The sequence below is a fragment of the Neolamprologus multifasciatus genome, chromosome 13 (genome assembly GCF_963576455.1).
Source record: "Neolamprologus multifasciatus chromosome 13, fNeoMul1.2, whole genome shotgun sequence".
Taxonomy (NCBI): Eukaryota; Metazoa; Chordata; class Actinopteri; order Cichliformes; family Cichlidae; genus Neolamprologus; species Neolamprologus multifasciatus.
In genome coordinates, this window is record NC_140451.1 from 26,072,675 (window position 1) to 26,099,658 (window position 26,984).

Genomic DNA, 26,984 nt, shown 5'->3' on the forward strand with positions numbered 1-26,984 from the left:
GTCTAAAAGATGCAGATGGTAAAATCTACTTGGGTGGGATCAGTTCATTATCAGGTTGTGCTGTATATTATGTACCAATTGTTGTTAAAGTAGTCATGAAACACAGTGATAAAACATAAATTTTGCAGTTTTAGAAGACAACAAATTTCTATGCTATATATGTTTAGAAAACAAATGAAGATTCATACAGATGTCTCCTGCTATATATCAGTAACTTAAAAGTACCTTTTAAGGGATAATAATCCAGATTATAGATTCAAGAAAAACATAATAACCAATTCATTTGAGTTCTAAAATGCTGGTGTGCTGTCAATCTGCCACAAGTATTTTGGAGTTGGATACCGATGCAAGTCTGGTCCGGCTGATTCCTACAGAGGTCATGAGTCTGCTGCATGATGGCAATGAATGTGATGCAGGTGCAATTCCAAACCAAAGTCATCCATTTTGACAGATATTTTGACCTGGGGAGAACATAATCTTTGTACAAAAAAAAAATTGTATAGAAAGCTAGCGAAGTAAACGAGAAACTGTTCAAGGCACATTTGAATTTCCACAGGCGTCATTTTGCAGAGGCATATTAAGGTATTGCGACTGCCCCTGCCCACAAAGAATTGCAAAATCTTGCCTCTTTGGTAGCATCACAAAATCTTTGAGGCCATGATGGAAAAACATTGGTGCAAACACAAAAAAAAAGAATTAGAGTTCCAGGAAACAACAGGAGTCTTTTTCGCAAATGGAAAAGCAGAGAGTAGAGGCTAAAAATGAGTTCTCCCCAAAAAAAGTAGATCCAAAAACAGTTAGTAAAAAAATGCTACGTCTGCCGGGTTTCTAGGTCTACCACTCTCATTTTAAACCTGGGTGTCCTGGGTGTTTGTATTGCCTTGTATCCAAATCCATCGCCCAATCAGTATCAGCAGTAGGCCTACACAGATAAGGGTGACAGGCTCCTGGTGGATATGAGGCACTATGTTCGGCAGGAGAACAACCGGTCTAGGTGCCCTCTGGAACAGAAAGAACAGAGAGAAAAAGAGATATTTTTGTTAATGACAGTTGTGCTTCATAGAATACACGTGTGACTGCATTAAAATGTAACAAAGACCCAGTTATTGAAACAAAAGCTAACTCCTTGTTCTTACTAGAATATCTTGTTGTATATATGTGGGCTTATATAAAATCAACCCAATGCTCCATGAGTTGGTTAACAAGTCTGGTGTTACTTAACTTACTGAGTTATTTGACAACAACAACTCTGTTTGACATGTCTTAAATATTCACTTGAGAGCTTCTTGATGTGGAACTATAGACTAATCATTGTCTAATCAAAAGAAAAAGGTAAGTATTTTAGGGTGAGGGTGCTTGATGCTAATCCTTGTGCAAGTAATTAACAAGAAAGTATTTATTGTATGCAGTTTTATATGCCTAAACTTAATAAAACTGTTAAACTGTTTTATTTAACAACATGTACAGTAAAAAAAAATTATATCTACTTGAAGAATTTGCATTAGCATTTGCATAGTGTGTTGCCATATCGCAAAATGTTCTGAGTGTGCAGTGATGTAGATCTAAAGCTCATGTAAACACCCTGTGATCACTTGACGTTTTAAATCAAAGGGGCAGACACCTACTGTATGTTTACGTCTACAGGAAGCACGTAAGTATAGTTCTCAACATCCTGCCACAACTCTCTTTTTACTCTCTCCATCTCCAGGTGTGAGTGCATTTTTGAATGTACGTGTTTATATGTATATGTCTTCTTATATTTTGGGTTCGTATGAAAGCTTCTGATCTTTCGAGTTCTGACTTTTTTAAAATCTTTTTTTATATGTTGCCTGACAGCAAAATTTATACAGTTGATCACACTCTGAGAATATTAACTACCTTTACATGAGAGCATACATACACATTCCCAGAACAAGGAATGTGGTACTGTAACAAAAGCTGTCACAGTCCTTTCACTCCAGCACACACTTTTAATTAACAGTAGCTAACCTGAAAGTTTGCTGCAGCTGATATTAGCAGCACTTCAAAAGCCCCGTCTACTGCCCAATACTGCCTGATAAACTCCATGTTACCGTTTGAGAATAGCCCACCGCAGATGTCAAACATTAATGCTGTATGTATTCTACAGTGACAATGAAATGGTTCAGTACAAGAATGTATTAAAATGGTAATTTAATGTTGCACTTCCATACAGTAGTGGAAAACCAAGCAAGATACAAAGATGTGAAACAGGAAAACCTCTAAGGTTAAGCTTAGGAAATGCTGGATACACTGACTGAAACTTGACAGCAAGTGCCAAAATTCCAAGCATAACTGAAGATGATTGATCTTCTGAGCACAGAAGATGTTTTTACAAACACATATTGTGCAAACTGTTAAAATAATAATAAAAAAAATACTAATGAAATTAGTTAAATTTGTCTTCTGTTACTGTTACATTTCATAGAGTTTCTCAACTTTTTTGTGAATGAGGGTGTGCTACTGTGCTCCTAATTAGTTAATTGCTTTATAAACCATTCAGTCAACTCTGCTAAAAAGAGAATTGTCAATACAGCGAGTAAATTAAGTACTGAACATGTCACCAATTTTCTATGTATTTCTAAATGTGCTGTTGAACACATGAAGAAAGGGAGGTGCAACAAAGCATGCACCAGCTGAAATCTATTAGTAATTAGAAAGCAATCCTGCCAATTTTTGCAAATTAAAATCAGCTGCTTCAGTCCCAACTGATTGGCCTATAAAAAGGTCTCATTACCAGGTGTTACACAAGAAACTGCTTGTGATCGATAAAGTTACTGAGCAGACCTTTGTAGCCTTGATGTTGCGAAACATTCTGATGGTGCTGGTTACAAAAGAATTTCTAAACTACAATTGTTTCAAAGACAAAATAATAAGTAATGCATTCAGCCACCATGGCCTGTGTGTTCGCACGCCACGCGAGACTCCATTGCTGAAGAATAAGCATGTCAAAGCATGTTTAAAGTTTACTGAACAACATTAAGACAAGCCTGTGAAATACTGGGAGAATGTAGTCTGGTCAGATGAAACCAGCATTAAACTCTTTGGATGCCATAATACACACCACGTTTGGAGAAAATAGGGCACTGGATATCAACCCCAAAACACCAACAAAACAATTTCACATAACTGAAGTTTAGAGGTCGGAGCACCATAATGTGGGGCTGTTTTTCAGCATACGGCACTGGCACATAATTGAAGGAAGGTGGAATGGAAAAATGTACCAGGATATTGTGATTAAAAAAATCTGCAGCAATCTACCAGGATGATGATGATGTTGAAACGAGGGTGGACCTTTTTAGAAGGACGATCGTCCCAAACACACTGCCAAGGAAACTCAGTTGTTATCAGGGATTCCCAGGGAATGGCTCACAGTAGTCCAATTCCTTGGAATCGTTATTTTGCCTGCCTATTGATCCCGCTTATTGGTTCTTGCAGTCTCGTTACATTTAGCTGATTTTAGCTTGTGTGTAGGAGGAAAATAGTGTTGCAGTCTGCAGCATGGATATGGACATTACTTTTATTTTTATTGCACAAAAGGATGAGAGCGTGATGGTAAAGTGGAAACCGCTCCAGGACAGAAACAACTGCATTATACTTTTAACATAACTTTGGCTCTTTGCAGGCACCTGTACAGACACCATGCTAACGCTAAGCTAGCCAAGAGCCCAGGGTGATGTTAAAGCTGAGTAAATGCGGACCCCTGCACAGCACCGTGATAAAGTGAGCCATCATTTGTGGTGAAATCAGCCACACGTAAGCTCACACGTGTCTTCATTTGGATAGAGATTTGTGCTGGTGTGTAGGGCTGTAGCCTCAGGTTAATGCTGTTAAATGGTAATTATGACACCTTTTAGAAATACATTTCCTTAGGAAACTGCTGATGTGTTCAATACTTATTTTACTTGCTGTAGCTCCAGTGACACATTAAAGCAATATCACAATGTCAGGCTGAATTTGCTCAAATTTTCTTTTTCAAATCATTAAAAAATAAAAGTTGAAGCAGACAAGCTGAAAGCTGAGTCTGGTTGGATTGGGTGCCCAGTCCTCTTGTCTGCATGTTGCAACAGAAATCACCTGCCTTGTTTCACACTGTGCCCCTCAGCTGTGTCTATTTGTAACTCCTTGCCTCAGTCATCTAGATACACTTGGCAGGCTGTTGACTGAAACAGGTGTTTTCTTTTCTGTACAGTAACCCTGCAGCTGATAGCTCAGTGTCTTGGCCTCAGTCCATTTCTTCAGCAGCAGGAAGAGTAACTTTTCAGTAATAATCTCCCTGGTCAGTAGAACAGGAACTCATCCTCAGGATGGATACTCAAAAAAAAAACCTCTCTCCAGAAACAACAAGGTTACTGTGGAAGGGCATCCCCACAATGAAAATTATGTAGTAACTTGTGTACACAGAAAGCCATTTTAGACAACAACAGAAACTTTAGCTACTTCACTCAGACACAATGTTGTGCAAGTTACTGAATGTATTTTCTTCACCCAGTTTAAACCTATTTTAAGAATAAAACACCTGAGTAACTGAATCCTCTCTTATATAATTAACAGCTGGAAATTACAGCCACAACTACCCGGAGTAGCTAACAGTGGATGGCTTTGGTTGAACTGCAGCTTTCAGGTGTGAGTTTTAATGAGTTCCGTTCAAAATGTTTGCTTAATGCTTTTAAAGGAAACTGCCGTACGTGAATCATTTAAAGAGCAGCTAAGGAATTTACAAGGGTAGGAAGAATCCTTTTTTCCCCCCCCCTTCACGTTGTGGCATTAAGCCTTTCAGATTTAGCCCGGATGGACAGACTGTGCAACATCATCCAGATATCCGCTGGCACAAAAAAATGCTGCCTGCCCCAGGCTACACTGTACTCTGAGAAACAGGATCTTTACAGATGCAACAGGGATATAAAAGCTGTGTGGTTTAATTTGAAAAGTGAGCCAAAAGCCACAGAAGCCTCTAATGCCAGAGGAGGAAACAGGTGAGGGGAACACTAGTTAACCCTGAAATGAATCACAATGTGCTTCTAATTCCACATCTGACTAAACAAACAAGCAAGTTAGATGACCAAAGAGCTAGCCGAATGCTTATTTGAAGAAGACATGACCCTGATTTTTACACTGAAACAGTTATGGCAAGTGGAGGTAATGGGGTGTAACTTATCAACCGTAGGGTTAGTTCTGGCAGGCAAATCACCGGTACCAGCTGATAACATTCCTAGAGCAAATCTCTTACAGGTTGGTGTGCCATTTAAGATATCTATGCATATAGTTTCTGTAGTTGGGGTGGCTGTAGCTCAGCAGGTAATCTGCTAATCGGAAGGTTGGTAGTTTAATCCCTGGTTGCTCTAGTTTGTGTGCCAAATATCCGACAAGATACTAAGAACCTGGATTGTTGGAGCACCCAAGTTGCTCTCCAATGCATCCTTTGTGAATGTTTCTTAGATAGGAAGCACTTGTATAGAAAAAGGTGCTTATGCGAATGAGACAAGTTATATCAAGTGCTTTGACCTCTCAGGTACAGTAGAAAAGTCCTATAAAAGAACTGATCCATTTGCCACTTACATCCCAGCTAATGCTCTCCCCACTTGAGGCTTTCCCTGTGTGGGTATAGAAGGGTGGGAAGGCCACAGAACGTAGCAGTGGTGCCAAATATAAATTGCTGTAGATGGAAATAACGATCCCACTTTACTAACATCTCCTGACAGAAATGCTCTCAAACGGTAACGGCAATCTGGAGACAATCGCTTGGAAGATGTTAACATTATATCTGTTAAATATTATCCTGTTAGCATTGTGGTGCTAGCATTTGGGTTCAAGTACCCTTGTGAATAGCTTCACAGAGCTGTTGGGACTGAAGACTTAGTTTTATTATCTGTCAGTGGTTTAAATCAAATTCACCATGACAGAGGGGAAAAAAATTGCACATCTGGAAAAACATCTTATTCTGACAGGACATGTGATACTTTTTCTTCCTTTGTGGATTTTTCCTCCAGTCATCACTTTATGAACTTTTTAACTTTAAATCAACAATTTAGCTACACCAGTGTAGGAAGTAGCCGATCACCGGCAGAGAGTCAATGCAGCAAGACTGATTTCTCTAAGGCTCAGTTTCCCTGAATGTCATCAGGGGACTGTTGTATTTGGCGGCAAAGTGAAGAGTAAATTCTCCACATGTTGATTTTTTTGGCAATTTAGTTTCATCTCCGCAATCTGAACGTCTGCCATTACTATATATCAAGACTCTTGTCTTGAGTGAAGTTAATACCCATTAATTCAGCCTCCCCTTTCATTTGGCATCAAAAATTGGCGTCTCACATCACACATTACCATTAGAGCTTTGCCTTTGTTTATAGTAGAATATTACACTGGATTTCAACCCGAATAAGAACTTTTGTAAAAGCAATAAAGAGTTGCAATTTTCCTTCGGCACCTTATTTTCTCTAGGCCTTCAGAGATGTTATTATACCTTCTTGTTATGGAAACAGTGAGATTATTGTTATTATTGTTAATTTGCTTGCAGCAATGTTTATCATGTTGCACATTAGAGGCTTGTCTCTCCTCAAAGCAGCGTTGGAACACAGACACAAGGTTTGTGGGTTTTTGTTTTGGTTTTTTTGCTTTAGTTGGCAGCGTTTCTGCGCTCTTTCGTCACCTCACCAACCACTGTAATGATTTGACTGTCATGATGGTCTTCAGCTTGCAGAGTAAGGGAAGGGCTCCTGTTGGCAGATGTATGGGTCTCAAGGCGCAAAGCAATCTTACTGAAAGCTTTTTTCATTATAACGTTTTATTTAATGGTCCATTGATGTCTAGATACTATTATAATATATAAGCTGTTTTTGGTACACTGAAGAACATGGGTTATGTGGTTTATCAAAACCAGTGCAATGAAAAACAGGGAAGCTCAATAGGAACTGCTTGGATTCACAGCATGTGAATTTATTCCAAATTAAGGATTTGGATTAATTTTATATCCTGACCAAAAAGGCCAAAATGCCACTTCTGAATGATCTTCCAAATCACAGTATGTGCTGATCTATAGTCATGCTTGGCTGCAAATGAAAGCTGAGAAACTATGAATGACAACATAACAGGAGGATGTGGTGTACCTGAAAGGAGCCTGTATGCAGACTATCTAAAACCACCTCTCATTGTTATCAAATTAACTGCATCTAAGCTATAATTAGAACTGGACTAATAATACTTTATTTGGTAACATGCATGCTGGAAGTTTCTTTACTTCATAGAGTTCAAAGAAATAGTCTGCCGTTTTGGCAAACAGACTTGTTTGCTTTCTTGCTTGCAGTTTGATGAGAAGATCAATATCAGTGTCATGTCCATGCTTTGAGTATGAGAGCAGAATGTTTTTAGCTTTGCTTACGATAAAGAACAGCAAACAGTGCTTTACAATATCACATATCAACATGTTTTAACTACTTTCTTTTGCTGTTTTAACATTCCTGTAAATCCAGGGATAAACCAATAAACATCTTAAATCAGAAACACTGTGTAGACAATAGGGTTGATCTGTTACTCTGGACGATTGGTTGCATTTCACAGTCAGTATAAGAGGTTTGAATTGCACTGCAATCAGAAGCAGATGTATTCCTTTAGCTGACAAACTGCGGGCTGAGAGACTGACATGAAGCCAAAACCAGTTTCCCAAAAAACTTTTCATTTTCAAGCTTACTGTATACCTCAGGATTACAGAAAGGAAACACACACATGCACACCCAGACACACATTGGTAATTCTCTAATAGTTTCCTCATTTGAACTCTTACCTCAAATAACCTCATCCATCATCTGAGAATAGAAAACCTGCTGCCACAAATCATTTTCCTGCTGTCACTGCAACTCTGCAGGCTCCTAACAAGTAATTCAAACAGCACGTTCAAACACACGAAGGTACCACAGTGTAGAGTGCATGCATTTGCCCACACACATCCACAGTAATTGCTAGCGGGATGTAACAGCAGGCAAAGTGTGACAAAGATGCCAAAGGACGAAAAGCCAAACTTTCACAAAAACAGATTCAGAAAGGCAGGAAGTCAGCCAATCATCGGCAATTCACCAGTCAGGCATTTAATCAGTAAAAAAACATAATTCAGCCCATCAGTCAAACAAGATGATACAATTCATCTACTTAGAGATAAAACAGTTTATCACAATTACTGCAGATTCTTTCATGTTTGCACAGTGAATTATTTTGGTCTGTTTGTTTTGGGAAGCCACAGGTAAATGAATCCTTTACTGTTAACATCGTGCCTTTTAAAAATGTTGCTTACATTTATGTTGCTGTATAACTTGATTTGATTTCAGCTTAAAGGAGCGACCAGTTTAAAATCTTTCATTGGTGATCTGAGACTCCAACATTGTTTTCCACTTTTGTATAACAGAAGTCTTTTTTTTCCCCCTTCAACATCAGCACAATTAGCAAACATCCACGAGTCAATCTGCCAGTTTTAGAGCACTAAAGGAGATTTGAAGTCGAGGATTCCCCACTGGCTCTTGAATGCAGCATATTTAAAAACTTTTCCAGTGTTACCATGACACTGAGAAATATTAAAAGTTGACCAGATGCACTTTTGATCCAGAAATTCAAAAATTGTGGATGCAAAAGGTGATGCGAATGAAAAGACAGCCAAGTTGTGCGCATTCTGCAAGTGATTGTTTCTGCCCAAAGTCTTTGAAGACAGACATCTCTGATGCAAGGGTTTTTAAGTTTCTCATCTTTCTATCTTGCTCTTCTTCTTGCCTCGTTCCTTTCACAGTGGAAACATTGAGTCAGCCACTTCCAAAGAGCTCGTGTGATTTTATTTGGTTACCACAACTTACTATGCTGCTTCTCAAAAATAGCTTTCAAAACAAGGCTACACTTTCAACCACACACATATACACACTGATGCACACAATGCAAAATGACTCAGGTTTTGCTACATTATTTTTCTATCTACTGTTACCATCTCTGTGGTGTCTGTGCCACTTTGAATTAAAGTGTTTTTCTTTTGTTTTTCAGTTGTTTCTCTTTAAAAAAAAAAAAAAAAAAAAAAAAGCTTTAAAACAAAAATATGCCATGTGTCTTACATGCATGCTGTAGCTTCACTTAGTCACATACGATTGCTAAAATAAATGTAAAATTTAGGTTCTGAATGCAAAAGTACTGCAACCAAGTATTAACAAGTTCCTTTTCCTGTAAAAAATGTCTTTACTGTCAGCTTGAACATCTACTCATTGATCTTGCACAATCTGTCCAAACTGACATTCATAGAGTTGCACTGGGAAATATGCATAATAACAGCTTCAAATATTTGCATAACAATGCCCAACTCTTGCTACTGAGTTGAAAGATTTAATTTTTTTTCTGTGTGTACTTGAATAATGCGTGAAAAGTTGGGGTGTTCTGAATACCATTCTTTTGAGGGCTTTAGAGAGGTCGTGGTATTCAGAAGCAAATAGTTACCATAACATTAATTCACAATTGTCGCTATATTTACAAGTAAAATTATTCCTCTGAGAGAAAGCTCGAAGCACCAGATTGGGTGAACATCACAGTGATGCGGTTCTCTGCTATCTCACTCGAGAAACAGAGGGAAAGCTGTGCTAGCATTGACCTAGAGATTTGATGTTATCCTGAGTGGGTTAAAAATTGATAAAAGGCCATGATAAGTTGCCAAATCTTGCAGTAATAACGTAAACTGAGGTGCGGTGTTGACTGCCATGACTGAGAGAAATAGGTGATTATGCATGTATAAAGATTTATATTAGAAACCTGAAATTAGTCAATATTTCAAATGAGTCAATAGTGAAATATTTGAAGCACTCAAATAGAAAAAAATGTACTGATGCTGAAATAACTTTCCTCTCTCAGTGACTACTGTCCTAGTTTCTTTGAAACTTTGAGACATCAAAGTTCCTTCCGTTACAATAGCTGACAGCAGAAATTGATAATGGTGTTTAAGTTCAGAAAACGCCTTTAACAAAACAACTGTTCAGCTAGCAGGCCATGAACAGGCAGAACCTACGGCAGGCACGGTTTAGTGACAGAAACAGTGCTGTAGGCAAACCTAGATGGTTAAGCAAGGGTTAAAAATACTGTCCTGCTCTTTGTCTTTCATACACACTCAATCACTCTCTCACACAAATACAAGCAGCCAGCCAGTGACACCCGACTGGTCCAGAGTGTTCCTCAGAGTTATTTCTGTCTTCAGGACAAAGGCTTGTACCTCTTACTGAAAGACAGTGTGTATTGGGAGTTTCTGTAAGCGTGTGTGTGTGTGTCTGTGTGTGTGTGTGTGTGTGTGTTTGGACAGGATAATTAGACCTTGTGCTTTGCTCCCTTAGAGTTCTGTAACCGCAGGTTTGAACCATAATGAATCTACACTGTCACGGACACTGGGCTGTCGCACCACACACACACACACAAACACACATGGGCACGGACACCATTTTGGGCATGTTCACAGAAGTCTGAAAACAAACATGCGCACATTGTGTAAATGTTTGACAGAGAGAGAGAGAGAGAGAGACAGATATAAAGACAGGGAGGAAGAGAGAGAGATATTGGATGGATTAACCGAGGGCAAAGGAGAAAAAGCTGAGTGTGTGGAAGATTACTAAAAAAAACAAATGCTTACTCATTACATTTGAGATTATACACTGCTGCATATGTTTTCCAGCAAAATAATTAACCACTATAATATAGTATGGTTGTATGGTATGTTACAGTAGTAAGTGCTTTTCAAACTTCTCAGGCAGTAAAGTGAACTAAGCCCAGAGTCTGTGTCAGTGTAGCGTCTCTGTGAGTCACTCTGCAGTCTGAAGTGAGGCAGACTGTTTCTTATCCTTCAGGCATCTCTTAGGCTTCAGGCAATGAAGTCGAATAAAGCTCTTCTGTCAACCTTAGCAATGCTGGCAGCTAAGTGTTCAAAAGTAATGTGATACGGGCTGATAATGTTTTTCATTTTGAAGCTAAAAATATAATAAATTCCCCTATTAAGTATAAAATTGTGTTAACTGGATCCTGTTTTCATAGATATTTCAAGACACCATTGGATCAGTGACTCGCAATCCTAAATTGAGGAGTGCCAAAGAAGCAGGGCTGTGAGATGAATCTAAACAGGGTGGTTGGATGTGTCATAACCCAGAGGTCCGGACAGCTTCAAGTTCAACTGTTGACCTGGTGGTAAGAGTTTAAGTTCATTCTAATCTTTCTTACAACTGTTATGTTTCACACACGACCAGAAACATCATTCTAATAACTATAGAAGAAAAGAGCATATCAGCAAAGTCACATAAGGAAAGATCATCTTGGAACCGTGATTTACCAAATGTGACAATCTGTGTACCGTGTACCAAATTTTGTGTCAGTGTAATTAAAAACTGTTTGGAAATTTTGGTAAAAAAACAAACAAAATGTCAGCATTTTAGATCTGCTGGAAGAAACGTTAGAGGCCCATCAACATTAGGTAGAAATCATTCTCTGTGGAGCACGTAAATGTGCAGAAAAGAAGACTGATAGTTTGATCTTATATTTGTAGATGGTTTTGTTGGATCAGTAGAGATCCAAAAATGTATGCATAATAATGCAAGTTGAAGAAATGCTCACAGCCGGCTTGGCATTTTTGAGTTAAGGAGGCTGGAAGTGAAAACTGTTTTAGTTTTAAGGAGCAACAGGTCAAAAGGGTGCAGGCTTTAGGTTGCAGGCAGTCACACCGCATGCTTTAATCACCTCAGTTCAACCCTTGTCTAGCCCGGCTGTACTGGAGCCAGATGATTCATCATTTACTGCTGTGTCGGTTTGATTACGGTGTAAAGTTCGTGGCAGTGCTGAAGACTTCTTATATTTTCTTGTATTCAGAAAACTTCCTAAAGTTCAACTCTCCAGGTCATTTCAAGGATGCAGTCCCACCAAGATATCCCAACGCAGACACAGCCACTCATAAACACTCAGATAAGACATAAGTATTGAGGGATGTGAGAGAACATCTGTTGAGAATTTGCTTTCTGAATTACACGAGAACGGAGTGCCATTTGAGTTCACCGGGTTGAACAGGTGACTCATAATGCAATAAGGCTATTTTAGAGCCTGCATGTCTTTCCCCTGCTCTCTCTCCCAGCTTTCCTGTCATAATAAAGGCTTTAAAAAAACATAAAAAGAATGCTAAAAGTAAAACTTCAATATTTGAAGTGGTAATAATTGACATTATTCAGATAGATGGATTTAATTATCTTTAAAAAATGTCTTGCTGCTGACCTTCTGAAATTGTAAGTATTTTGAGTGACCAGTAGGACGTACTATGAAGTATGCTCAACATAGCCAGGATTTCTTTGTATCAGCTGGCTTGAAAAAGTCTAAAATCTAGTCAGAGGAAACTGGTATCACAATGGTGGTTATCGGATTTGTTTGTTAACTCAGGCTTTCTGCTTTAGGCTCTTAGTGCGCTCAGATAAAGCAAAGCTTCTGATGGGTCATTTGACTCTTCTGCACAAAATAGATCAACTGAGCACGAGGTGCTACAAGAGGAATGGGTGATAGATATCTATAAAGAACAGAAAAATATAACCGTAAAATACAACCCTGCAGCTGCAAACTAGACAAGAGAGTAACGCTGCAGAAAATCATTAATTTTATGAATTAATTGTCATCACAAACTCACAGTGGTAGAAAAATATATCAACATAAGTTCATATGTTTATTTTACTTCTTGGTGCACTCAGATGTTTATTTCTAATGAAACTTAATGCATTTAAGGTTGATCAGTGTACTCTTATTTCAGCTACTGTTCTGTTTCATAAAGATGCATCCACAGATAGCCCGATCTTTTTGTAAACCGCATATTTCTTGTAAGACTGCTTTCATACTCTCATCCTTGCAAAACTGCAAGATAACTATGATTAAAAACTGGAAAAAAAGATCTCTGACAATCATTTCTCACCAGTTTCACTGAAACTTGAGCAGTTTCTCTTTCACTGTTTATTACAGCTGAATTTCCTTTCCCTTTTTGTAGTTACCATCATATTACACTAAAATCCGCATAACCTGAGGTTTTGCAATTGCATGCAATTTTTTAAATTAGCTATAGCTCAAGTAGATTAAACAGCACTTCACTCACGATGACCTCCTCCTATGCTTTCTTTAGCGGATAAAATCCAGACATCAGAAGTGTGCCTGTGTCGCAGTCCTGGTTTTTGGAAACTAGAGCTAATCAAAATGCGAACTGTTGTCTCAATATGTGGGATGAAAGCGAGGGATTGAAACTCTGTGCAATCACCCATAAAGTGAGAAACCTGGTCAACCTTATGTGTAACCACACATGTGCATTTATACACTGCAGCATCAACACCTGGCAAGAGAACAAGGAACAAGTCTCCACGTTCCTCTTTTCTCCGTCTCATTATTGTTCTACAGCAAGAACAAACACACGTGCACTCACTTTCTGGATGATTCTGTAACCAGGTTCACAGATGATTTCCCACTAAGACACACTGGAAAAAACACACACACGCACACCTATCTCTTCCTGTCTTCCCCAGCAGTGCGATAGTGTGACAAGGTGTTGAGTCACAGCCTTAACTCATTTTGTTCTCACATGTATCCAGCCTCTTTGTGTTTAAGTTTGTTTCAAAGCCGTTGAGGCCATGGCAGGCTCACGCCACTGACGCTTATCACGTACTAAATCCCAGCTCGTGGGACTGTTCACATATGGACTAAATTAAATACTTTCCCCGACGTTAGTGCACTGAGTTGTAATACTGTAATCTGTTCAGCTCTTGATTTCAACCAGTCTCTCCTACCTTAGTGAAAACAGCATAGTGACATTATATTTTATTAAGGCAGATTGAGTTAATTCATCAAAAAAACCAAACAAATAAGGGTAAATGAAGGCTTTCACTTTATCTCGTTAGCATTTACATTACAGGCTGGGTGCTGACATATTGTTTGGTGACGCTGGCTATAAAACTAAAGGGGCTGGAGGCCACTGTTCATGAGGAAGTGCTTTTTGTATTATGTAGGTTTCAGATGTTATGAAACAAAAACTGCAACATGGGAATAACGAAGCTAGTTCAGATACCATGAGCTCTGAGGAGAAATTAGTGAATTTAGTGAAGATGTAGCCACATTGTGGCTACATGAACCGGTAGAGCCATCCACAGTGTGTCTCTACTTTGCTGTAACAATCTAGGGCAATTAATCCCTTTGGTAAATAATTTGTATATCTTACACACACACGCACAACACACAAACAACATGAATGTTGTTTCTCTAAATCGTGGGTGTGTCAAGGCTATATACAGTCTGTCTTTTACCACAAGCACTGCATATTCCTTCATTCAACTATAAATCTCCACACATGTGTGGCATTAATATACGACTTAATGAACCGATCAGTCTTACTAATGTGGGCTATAGTAAGCTAATACTTTTGAGGAACATATAGAATCAATCCCACAAACTACAGCTCACTTTAACATCAGTAATTTAAAATGTTGATTAAACTGACTCATCGAAAAGTCAGTGTGTTTATTTCTTTAAGAGCAAAAAAAACCCCTCCCAAACTGATAGTTATATCATAAGGGCATCTACATGCAATAGAACTAACATAGCCTATACTTTTTTTAACATTAAAAAATGCAACTTTATGTCACTTACACATATGTAAAAGTAAAATATATTCTGCCTCACTGTGTATCACATTCTGAGCTCCTTTGTTTGGGCCTTTTATCAGTCACAGCGCCTTACATTTAACGTTTGACCTTCCTGTGCAAGTTACATAAGCTTCTGGCTTTCTTCGGTGCAACTGCCAGTTAGCCTAGTAGGTTAGGGTGAACGATCACAATGTCAGGGCAGTGGATAACATCCCCAGCCTCTTTCTTTGTAAGTTTGTTAAGTTACCTAACACACATGCGCTCACTTTCTGGTTGGCTCTGCAATCAAGATAACAGAGGCACTAAAATACACACACATTCCAAACTTGTGTGACAAGGTGCTGAGTCACAGCCTGTACTCTGCTTTCCTCACCATCTTCAACACTGAATAATGGAAATTGCTCACAGAGGATGTGAGAAACACCAGCTTTTTTACTGCTTTTTTTACTGAAAACATTCGAGGTTATGGGTGGAAATAAAGAAAAGCAGTGTGGCATCTTCCAAAAACATGACTCTCGTAGCTGAGTAACTGTATGGTCAGTGATTACAGCACTGACTAATTTAGGTTTGTTTAGTGTGTGGAGGATGAGACCTAAACATTACAATGCTGAGAAATAGTAACAAATGTTGAAAAATATTTTTTTAATCATCGATTTCTACATTTGTGCTTGTTTATATTACTAATGCATTAGCAGTTTACACGGCTGAATCTCTAATACGTAAGCGCAGGGTCACTAGAGATCAGATATATGTGTTGGTATGGAAAAAATGCAGAAGAAAAGTTGCAGAGAAGGTTCACTCTATTCCTGTTTGCTGCTCATTAGTTACACAGACAAAAAACACTCAGTGAGTGAAGCAGATTTCTCATGCATCAAAAGACTCGAATGGAGACTTGCAGCTTTGTAACTGTTAAGCTTTTGACACTGAGGGAGTGTTTTAAGCTCCTTACTGAGATATAACAGGCCTGTCATGCATTTTTCTTGACTTCTATTTTTTAACCCATTTCTGTGATGAGATTAAAGTGAATTTAAACTAGATCATGTTTTCTCCTCGCTTCCTCTCCGTCTTCCCAAAGCTCCAGTCAGCTCTTTGATAGAGGAGTAAATAAATCCGCAGTGATGCAATATGTCGAAATATTGCCAAGGAAAAGAAGCCAAGAGGAAATTAAGTCTGATTACAACTTCACAACTGCACCATTCACAGGATTTATACTCCCAAGAATAATATGAACGTCTCTTTAGCAGAGCAATAGTCAGAATACTGCAACTGCAATCTCATGGAACAAGTACCGAAGCAAGCAAGGTGATAGGAATTTTCTTAAACCTGTATTTTTTGTGTGTGATTTGGCTTAAAGGGTATATAGTAGGAAGTTTCAAGAATACTGTAACTGAGAGGCTAGAGCAGCATAACATGCAGAAAATATTTAACATCTCAAATGCGATATTTATTAATAAACTGAAAAAGCTCTGATGAATTTCACCTTCGGCATTTACAAATACATCTATGTAACATATGTGTCTTTGTGTGCTGCATAATGAACTTCTTTCACTCTCCCCACATTAAAAAGTCAATTTGTACCACGAGGTTTTATTTTTGTTTCTTTTCAACTTCTGTAAACATTGCTGTCCTGTCTCTACGCTTAACCTATCCATCACCTGCTCCTGCACTGTTGAGGTTTTTCTATCATTAGGCTGTTTTCCTGTTTTTTGGTATGTTTTTTAACTGCAGTGGTAACTGTGGCATCTGGATTTTCTGCAGATTCAGGCTGTCTGTTTGTGTAATACTTTGATCACAGGTCTTTTTATTTTTCTCAACCGAAGCAGAGTGGAAATGACCAGCTGCTAAGAGACTGATCTCTCTCACACACACACACACACACACACACACACACACACACACACACACACACACACACACACACACACATTTTGTCCTGTTTTTTTTTTTCCTTTCTTGTTTCCTGCCCTGCTGAACATGTGGTTCATTTCAGCAGCATCCAGCTGCAAATCTGGATTCGCAGAGAAACACTAAATGAAAAAGGCAATTTTCCAACAGCCTATATATTTTTGATTTTAGTTGCTGAGATGAGATGACTTGGCAAAAGTTGTTTATATCCTTTAGTTAATGGCAGTCTTGTCTGTCAGCTGATCAGCTTCACTACCACAGCTGCAGGGTGTTCAGTCTTCTGGTCAAGAGATGTAAAAATGTATCCTGCTGCAGGCTGGTTTTAACACACATATGACTTCTTTCTCTCTCGCACGCACACACAGAAATAGTGTCAGTGATCACTAACCCTTTGCAATAGGAGACGATTATACTCGTCTCCTATTCGTCTGAGCTGTTGTCCGAATGTCTCTGCCTGCATGTCCCCTGCTGCGTTTTGCTGCCACGTCCTAGAGGGGCTGGGTGACGGATCTGCAACACAAAGTAAAAAGAAAACATGCCATCTTTGCATATGATGATCAGGTAAACAACTGTTATACATCCTGCGTGTCAGTTCCAGGGTGCAACAGCGTTAACTCACATGATCTTTCACTACATTTCTGAAGAGGTTAAATGCTCAAAACTTATCCACCGAGACAAAATATGTGTTTATTTATGCTCTATATAAGTGAAGCATAACCAAAAAGTATTTGGAGCTTTATTTGTGGTTAGGGGTTCAGACTTGAAAACACTGTGAAACTTCAGCACAAAGATATTTGAAATATGACTTGTAAGATTAAGAGAAACCACAAAGGAACACAGAAACCGAGTGCGTGTATTCACATAGCTTTACATACGAGGTGTTTCAAAATGGCAGCTCTGTGATCGTAACTTATGTTGACAATAGGTTGACCAGAAAGAAAATAAAGTCCTTTTGGGCATCACCGGGCACATGGCTCAGACTGTGGTTACACCAAATTCACTGCAGCCAAGCTTAGTTCCTTTGAACTTGATTCACTTGTTGATGTTGAATCTTTAAAAAAAAACGTGAACAGATGTAACAGAAAAGCACTGTAACTCAAACCTTCATCGTTTTTTTTTTTTGTTGTTGTTTTTTTGGAGAAACTCATGTGATGTGCATGTTCGGCTTTCCCGCCAACCCATGACTGCATTTATCAAAAAAACCACACCAATAAACTCCTTTTAATGGTAAAATTTTGAAGAAACTATACGACAGACAAAGAAGAAAAACAATCAGAGTGTGATTCATAAAGTGAGACTCCTTTGGTTTTGACCCAGTTCAGTTTATTTGATGTTATAATCGATGCATGCTCACAGTGACATAATAAAAACCCCAGAGGAGATGTAAATCAGGGTACTTATTCAACGAGGTGAGACAAAATAGGTAAATGAAAAACACATTTGTTAATTATTAACAGTAGAGAAGGTTATCGGATACATTTAGTGCACTTTGAGTGCTTCATGGTGTTACAGTTGCCAGCTGACCAGGATGAGGAAAAGTGCGAGTGTGTTCATGTGTCAGTGCGCGTGAATGTGTGTTTTCGTGGTTAATCTGTTAGATTTTCAGTCTGAACTACAGTACGATTATGAAAGGCTCTGACCTCTTACCGATCTCCGCTTATGACTCATGCACGCCATTATGAAACTCAGACTTAATATTTCTCACATCCTCTGATATTGACGAGACCAATACAGCAATCAATCCATCAAGCTGCTGACTGCAGCATCAGCAAGAGGGATTTTAATGGAGATGTGGGCATGGAGCTACGCTACAATAATACAATAATACAATAATCACTGAATCTCACTGATTTATTCGGGTTTGGAAGCTACAAACGGTGCAGGTAGGCGATGCCAGGATGCTCAAGACATCAAATAATTAATTTTAAAACACAAAACAAGAACTCCTATGAAGTCTTGCATATGTTACTTGTTTCCTCCTTTCAAAGATTTCTGCACCGACGTCCAGGATGCTTTTAAGTAACACTGCATGTACTTAGCGGGTTAAATACTGTGTCATGCATGAGGACTTACTTTATCAGGATGTTCCTTTGACAATGATCACAATAACCAAAATGACAGTTATACATAATATACATGATGATACTGATTTTGCATATGAGCAGTTCTAAGACATCAACCTGGCTGATGTAATGCAATCTGCTGACAACCGATTTTGGCTCATAATCCACAGTTTGCTTATGCCAAAGGGCATTCAGTTAAAAAGCAAAAAACAAACAAACAAGCAAACAGTCGCATCTTAGGTCATCTTAGGTCAAAAGAGTACCAGAGTAACCTGGATAAATAGTGAATTCCTCTAACAGACAGTAAGTCGGCTTTGTGCAGCTTAGTAACTTGAATTTCAGCTAAAGTTTATTTGTAAGATCAAAGCCTCAGGCAAAATCTATCTTTGTTCCATCCAGCCCTGAGGTTGTATTATAATTAGACTTTGTGTTAAGGACGAAAACTCACAAGAGGCATCTGTTTTGCTCTAAAACTGAAGAAACCTGACTGCACTGCGAGTGTGATCTTCCTGCTGCTGCAGGAGGAAGTACTGCGATGTCGAGCAGCAACAACAAGATAAACAGATCTTCCTTAAGCCCCTGCACTATATCTAACACACAAACAAGTTAGCAATCTTGATAAGTGAGACTTTTGTGTGTGATTGGGGGGACAATGTGTAACTTACTGCACAAGTCTGTTTGTGTTTATTGGTGCTATCTTGCAAATGCAGTGGACTGATTGAGATGCAAGTTACTGTCTGCATCTTACAAAAGACCTGCAGGCCTATTTTGGCTACTAAACACACATGCTGAGTCCTTTTTTGAGTGGCTTACTTAATAAACAACACGTAACCACACACATGGACTGCTCTGTTTTGACTGCTATCTTGTCTGTCTGGCTTCAGTGAAAGAGAATAAAAGAGACACAAGGCAATCAGCAAAGCTACTCGCTGCTGTTATGAAAAAGAATAGCGACACATACAAAGCAGAGAATATGCTCAGGTTTTCGGAAGTTTTATTTCAGCCTTAGGAGATTACTTTGATATTTACAAAAAACATAAAACCCCACTGTGTTTAGAAAAACTAATTGAAGGATTAAAGCTGAGATGTAAACAGAGAGGGTTAGACTGTAATGTAATGTAACCGCACAATTTTACCAGTCTGAGCAAAACAAATAGGTTTATTCTCATTAAGATGACAGAACAGCGTTATTCCATAGAAGATTTATTTGCCTTCCACGGCAGCAACACTGTGAAGGCATTTACTCTGTTAGTTCCTTTATCTGTTTTTTTTCCCAAGTTTTAACCTCCTGGCAAAGTTTTGTTTGTTACCAAGCAACAGGATGGGCAACTTTAGCCAACAGCATCACAGCTAAAAGTATGAGCCTTCTGTTTTTAAGCTGTGCTGATGTAAACAAGACAACTGGAGCACTATTTTAGACCAGTGATGCTGGAGGTGGCAGTTCTTTCATTTCTGTTTGGGATTGAAATAAACAGAAAACAATAAAAATAGGATCCAGGCTGTGATAACCGATAAAAACATTTTGGGGAATCCCTCAATATATGCTCAAAACCGTTGGTCATAAAATCGCTGTGGGAGTATACACTAAATATTTAACGTTTAATGAGCATCTAAATACAACGGTGGCACGGATGATTTGTAATGAGTTTGTGGTATAGAGATTAAAAAATAATATTGGCACAACATTTTAATCTCCACATTTGAAGATGTGTTTATGTGATGATATAATCTAAGCTCATAACTTGCACTTCCTGTTTTATAATATTTAAAACTTTATCTGCTTTCATCTTTTATTATGGCAATTTGAATTTCATTTTAAGCTGTTTGGATAAGTTAAACAGCTTCTACTTCTACTTTAGTATCAACTGAACATTCTAATTAACAGCTAACTGACATGTATTTAGTTACTTTACACCTCAATCAATATATTAATTCCATAAAAGGGGAAATACATCAATTCTTAGTAACAACCTGCTAGCATCCTGAAGGCCTCAAACACTGCTGTTACCGGTATGTTTGCCAGAGGACATATGGATAAAGGTACTAGCAATAAGGGCCTCAATCCACACTCATCAGATATGCTATATGAACAAAAGTACCGGGCCACCTACTCGGTACACCTGCTGGAGCTGCTCGGCCATGGAAACCCATGCCGTGAAGCTCTGCAGTTATTGAGTCAGCAAAGAGTTGGTGACTTTTACACACTATGCACCGCTGCCTTTGGTGACCCTGCTATGTAACTTTATGTGGCTGAATTGCTGTGGTTCCTGCGCGCTTTCACTTTGCAATAATACCACTTACAGCTGATCATGCAATATCTAGGAGGGAAGACATTTCACAAACTGACTTGTAGGGGTGGCATCAACGTAAGCTCTTTAAAACGATTCATTCTTTCACAAATGTTTGTAAAAGCAGGCTACATGGTTTGGTTAGGTGCATTCTCTTGTGCACCTGTACCAATGAGACAGAAAACACCTGGATTCAAAGATTAAGAGGTGTGGTCCAATACTTTTAGTGTCACGTTTAAACACACTCGGTAAGCCTTATGTTTCAGCATACTAAATTAATGTTGAGAAGGGATACAGTTCTTCATCTTTTACTCAGTGTAACCGAGTAGTTTTGATGCCTAAACCTAACCAACTGGACACCATATGCTCGCTGTCATCCACACTTATGATTGACTTATTATTTATAATCAATGAGATTATCCAGGATGAACCCATTTCTTTTTTACTCCAGTAATGACAGTTTACAAAAACTAACTTTATTTTTTATAAATGTGTCCTAAACTAGCAATTACCCCATTGGGTAAGTCTCTTCTGAGGTTGAAAAGCAAAAGAGCTGAGGCCTATTTTCCCACATAGGCTTTTATACTTTACAACTACAAGTTTATTGCCAACCTTCAGTTGCACCCCTACTGGCCATTAAACAGAATGCAGCTTTAAGGTACTTCTGTGTTGTTCACTTTTCAAAGCAGGAAACTTCAGCCATCTTTAATACTGTTAAAGCATGCAAACACAGCCCACTTAAATGTGACCAACCCATACTACTTGGACTACAAACTGAAACCAGAAAGATTCCATTACCAAATATCATGCTCAGCCATTGCTCAATGTTTGAGTGTTTCACATCTGCATTTCACCTGCAAGTCTGCTAAGTGATACTTAGCGAACGCTAAATAATGCTTACTATGAGAAGTCAAGAGTCTTTAAGAGTACAGACTCAATTATCATTATGAAATACTGATACATTACGACTCTTTCACATCATTTTAAGTTTGACTAATAAAAGTGTTGGCAAGAATATAAATCTGACATCCATTAGGCGTGGCAGTAACGATGATGTCAGTAGAAATGTGTTTCTTTAGGTTCACTGACAGGTTCCTACATTGTGTGTGGAATAGTACACACATGCACACATTCCTGGGCATGGCCCTGTTAGTCTATCCATGAGTCAGGACAACGTCTGAAACAAACCAACATCAGCAGGACTAACAACTCCTAACAGAAACATGGTACAGAATGGTCATCACGCATTACACCATTATGTGTTTGTCTCCCTCAAACCACCAATGTGAAGATGAAAATGACAAATCCTTACAGAGTAAAGGTGGGATTAAGACTTTGAAAACTAATGTGAATACAAGTTGTCACCATTTCTGCTGTTTTTTTTTAATGTTTTTTTTGTTTTGTTTTTTGCAAAACAAAATCACACATCCAACCTATTGGATCCACATTTGTCCACAATGTTATAACCATCACTCACCCTTCGTATAAACAAGTCAACAGTTTCCTGTTAAATTAAACCTGAGAATTTTATTCAAATATATCCTGCAGGTTTTAGAAAGGTTTTACACACTCGAAGGCAGCAGGCATTACTCGCCAGAAAACAAAGTACTACTACAGTGGAATGAAAACAGAGAAGCAGCAGAAGTGGATTTAGCAGCATGGAGGAGTCATTAGTGTGTTTTATATAAGCATGTTTCCACCTGGATTTGTTGGATTTTCTCTTCAAGGGCCAGCAGAGTAGCACATGCAGAGTATTAGTCAATAAACCAGAATCTCTAAAACAAAAAAGCAACAGCCTTACTCATGTGAGAATATCAAGCATAGCACATCAAGGTAGTGGAAAAACGGCTCTCTTTCATGACTAAGCTCTAGAGTCAGAAAGCGGTGAAAACAAACACATCTTAAGTATGAAACTAGATATAAAAACATCCTAAGTATGTTTTTGTTCATCTTTTCACTATCATTGGTAACACTCAACACCACCAACCGCCCAAAGCCCCGAAGCTTTGATAGAGAAAACGTGAGGGAACTAGTTCCAGACTCCTATCTAGTTTCCTATTAAGCTGCATACCCACACAGCCGTCTTACGTCCAGGGTAGTCTTTATTGACTGAGTCAGGTCAAACTTTCACCCACACCTATAACAGTATTAGCAATGCTTTAGGCATTTAGACAAATTCCTACACTTTAATTTGCATTCTTTATTGCGAGCATGACAATTGTACTATGTGCATGTCCTCTTTTACCATCTACAACAACAGCAACATCATGACGAAAGGCGCAAGGCGAGAAACACCTTTACCGTAATGGGAAGTACAGCCACCTTACATTACCAAATGGAGTTCCTGCATCTCAGTTTGTCACTACATCACTTGGGAAACGACTTTACAAAAAGACACCTGAACATCTTCCACGTGCGTGCACTCACATTAATGCGGCAGTTATACATGAAGAGTCTGTGCTCACCGTGTTGCGTGCCCGGTCCTTCACCGTGCACCTCACCCATGCGCTGCAGGGCGTGTATTAACACCTGTCCGGTGAGGCTCGGGGTCTGTATCGCTTTGTCAGACATCACTGGCTTCGGAGAGAGCGGGGAGCTTGGCAATGAGTCGCAGTCAGAGGAAAAATATCCACTGGAGGAACGGCGAGGGAAGCGGAATATCGTCCGGCTCTGAAAAACGTCACTTTTCGGGGTTCTGCACCAGGAAGGCGAATCCGGTTCTCCTCCTCCGGCAGAGCCGCGGTTTAAACGGGACGTTTGCGCTCCTGTGGCACCGACAGGTGGTAGCTCTCCTCCGCTGGCCTCTGATGCTGTTACTGCGGTCGAGCCATCGGACGAATTTGGTGGTCTGTTGAATGAACAGAGCGGCACCGTCAGTTTGGCTGGTCATCCCTGTGCTCAAACAGCCAACAGCCTCTCGCTGTTGTTTCGTCTGGAGTTTCAGCCGCACGTATTCCAGCGATCCGCTGGCAGGACGTGGCTCTGTTTCCAAATATCCCATCAGAACTGCGGGACTTCTGTCACTTAACTTAATTTTGCACACGCGCGAACTTTTTTCCCCTTTTTTTGCCAAATCATAGCAGATGTAACGTGCTAACAATAAGTGACTTTTATGAAACGGTACTGTATTGTAACTTACTTCTCTGTGTAGCTGAAACTCAGATAAGCACAGGGAGTTCAGGAGCGAGTGTTTGGCTGCGCGCTGAGCGTGTTCCTGCTCTGTGGCCCAGGTTTCCTGTCCAACTGGCTGCCCGGTGCGCCTCCATTGTTTGAAAATAAATTTGCTGATTGCGGCACATCTCTGTTTGCCTGATAGGAAAAGCATGAGGAAGCCCCAGAGTGACTTCAGCTGCGTCACAGAGAAACAGCCAGAAATAAATGCGCCGCAACAGACCGCAATCAGCCTGCATATCAGCATTTTCAAATAAGTAAAATATAACAATCGTGAATTTCTGACATCGGTGCTTATTAACAGTTAATAAAGGAATCTGTGAAATCAAGTTCACTCAAGTAGTTTACTGGTTTCTGCAAAGTCAGTTTATTTAAGGTGATTTGCGCTGAGATAACAACGATTTACACATGTGCCATTTTCCGTTTGGATTACTGAGCTTCAGACTCTCAATGTGACAGTCTTACAAAACAAAATCATGAAAATGATATTTTGTTGCGGCGCTTCCTGTTTGTCCAGAATAAACTGCAGCTTCCTCGGCGCACGAATCCCCCGCTGTAATGACCTGTAGTGCAAGGCGTCTGCCAAAATGAAATTCTAGGCAGACATTTTTTTTTTATTCGCCGGTATTCGCGCTTTTATTTCGCACATCTCTAATGTAAATATTCATCATAGTGTTGCTTTTAGAGGAGCAGAGGAGGAGCGACAACTGTGTGAACCGGGCGCGACGGCCGTACTTCAACCATATGAAAATTTTTACTTTCCTTGTGGGTTTCAGTACCGATCCGAGCGCCTCCGGAGACAGTTTGCGCACTAGAGAAATAACAGCGACACGTTCGTGCGGCTACTACGCCAAGAGGGAAAACAACACAGTGGGAAGGAAGCAAAATCCGCAAAGCCGGTACGAGAACACTAACTCATTGTGTTTTATGTAGGTGCAACAGGGCAGAAGATGTAAGAAAATTCGCTCGGCGACACGTCTGCACCGAAACTTTATGAACACAAAGAGGTTTCCGTGTCTTCGCGGGTGACGGCTGACAGTATCATCGGATAGTAGAAAGTGACCTCTCGGTTAACATATTAGGTTTCACTTAACTATTAAAACACAAACAGCTAATAGCTGATCGGCCGTGTGCGCGTACGGCATTACTCGCGATCCCAGCATGGTTATCTGCAAAACCAAGTGGTGTCGTGCGCCATCTCCAGTCCTGGGAGTCTCATAGTAGCATGCCAAACATATCCATTAGTGTCCGTAATTGCCCATTATCACAAGAATTAATGGGAGAAAAGTTCAAGCCAACTAGCCGGAGTGGATAAAAATCTCCCACGCCGGCGTCATCGCCTGACAGTAGCCGTTAAGTAGAAACGCGGATGAACTCTTTAACCTCCCTTAACAAGGGAAAGATGAAAAAAAACCAAAAACCAAAATAAATCAGCTCTTCTGAGGAGTTTAAATGGAGAATTGTCGCTTAAATCCTCAACCCACTTGGCGTGTCCTTATTTCTTGAAAGAAGCTGTCGTCACTCTATCGAGCAAATAAAACGCATGTTTTCCTCTCTCTGCATCCCTGGGGACACCGGCATTCACAGCATCTCCTTTACAGTCAACACAACCGATGTCGGGTGAAACCAGACGTTCACCCGTCTACAGAGTTAGCAGATTAATAAGATGAACTCGAGCCAGCGCGCCGCGTTGCCAAATATACCGGCGGAGTCAGAGGGTCGCTGCAAAATTCACACCCAAATCCAGATAAATGTAAAAGAAGAAAGTCCCATCAAACATGGGACGGTCGTTTCAAACACCCACTGCACTACTTTGGTAATTGCTTTAGTAACCACTTAGTAGACATGCGTGGGAAGAGCACCTTTGTTTAAAACACCTTTTAAACAAAAATGTCTTCATGGGTATTGCAGTGACATTTCACAATAATATGAATAATTCAAACTTAGATCTACTGATTTCTAGATTTTTCCACAAATCTACCAATATACTAGGCAGCTGTCGGCTGTTTGCAACGTGACACCTGACACAGCGACTGAAACATCTAAAGAGCACGTTTGTAAAGATTTGTGTATTTTTTTAAGTAACACACATATTTTTTGGAGCTGTCTTTAAAACTCACCTTGAATGCATTTCAGGATCGTGCCTCAGAGTACATAATCCAAGTAGAGCTTAAAAAAGTAACATGAAAACACAACAAAAAAGAATGAAGTGTTTTAATCAGTCTGCAAACCTGTAAACAAACTCAACCCTTTGTTTGCTTCCTCTCCCTTTCTCTATGTCGCGTCAATAAGGCAAACTGTGCGTAACAGTACACTATCTACTCCAACAGTCGGTCCGCCCAGTGGGAGGGACCAATGCTTTAAAGCCTATTACAGCTCTTGAACGACCTCTGTATGTCAAGAGGAGCATTTCCAGCGGCTACCCATGAGGCTTTCTTTGTGCTCAATGTAAGGAAACCAATTATTAAAAGTTACAGAAACAAAATTTGCAATGCAATTACAAAAAGTTTTGTTAAACCAAAGTTGTCATTGCACTCATTATGCCACAGGCTATCTGGCCCCAATTTTTTGTGTTTATAACTTGGCACCGCATACTGCAAATGATTGATTCCCAAATTGTAAACAAGTGCTGTATGCACGCTGGAACAATGGCTGAAAACAGGGAGGGGGCACTCTGTGATCTCTCTGGCACTTTTACATCTGCCTACATTTATACACATTATTCAGTATTATAAGATTTAAGCCTATTGCTGGACTTTGACATTTTTTGGTTTTCCCTTTTTCCACTGCAGGACATTAACAACATGAAAAATAAATGATATAATACTTTACCTTCTTCTTTTTGCACCCTTTTTAAAAGGTGCAAGTACAAGTTTGCTCATCCAAGTTTCATA

The 26,984-nt window shown here is 39.5% G+C and overlaps 1 protein-coding gene across 1 annotated transcript; it reads right to left on the minus strand.

The window, feature by feature from the left end:
* Positions 1-26,388, minus strand: LOC146505670 (uncharacterized). The gene is made up of 4 exons (XM_085183671.1): positions 26,211-26,388; positions 23,385-23,767; positions 16,957-17,078; positions 1-1,001 (listed from the first exon to the last, which is right to left on the minus strand). The coding sequence occupies exons 1-4, from the start codon at positions 26,219-26,221 to the stop codon at positions 849-851; spliced, it is 669 nt and encodes a 222-aa protein (XP_085039797.1). The 5' UTR covers positions 26,222-26,388; the 3' UTR covers positions 1-848.
* Positions 26,389-26,984: the final 596 nt, after the last annotated feature.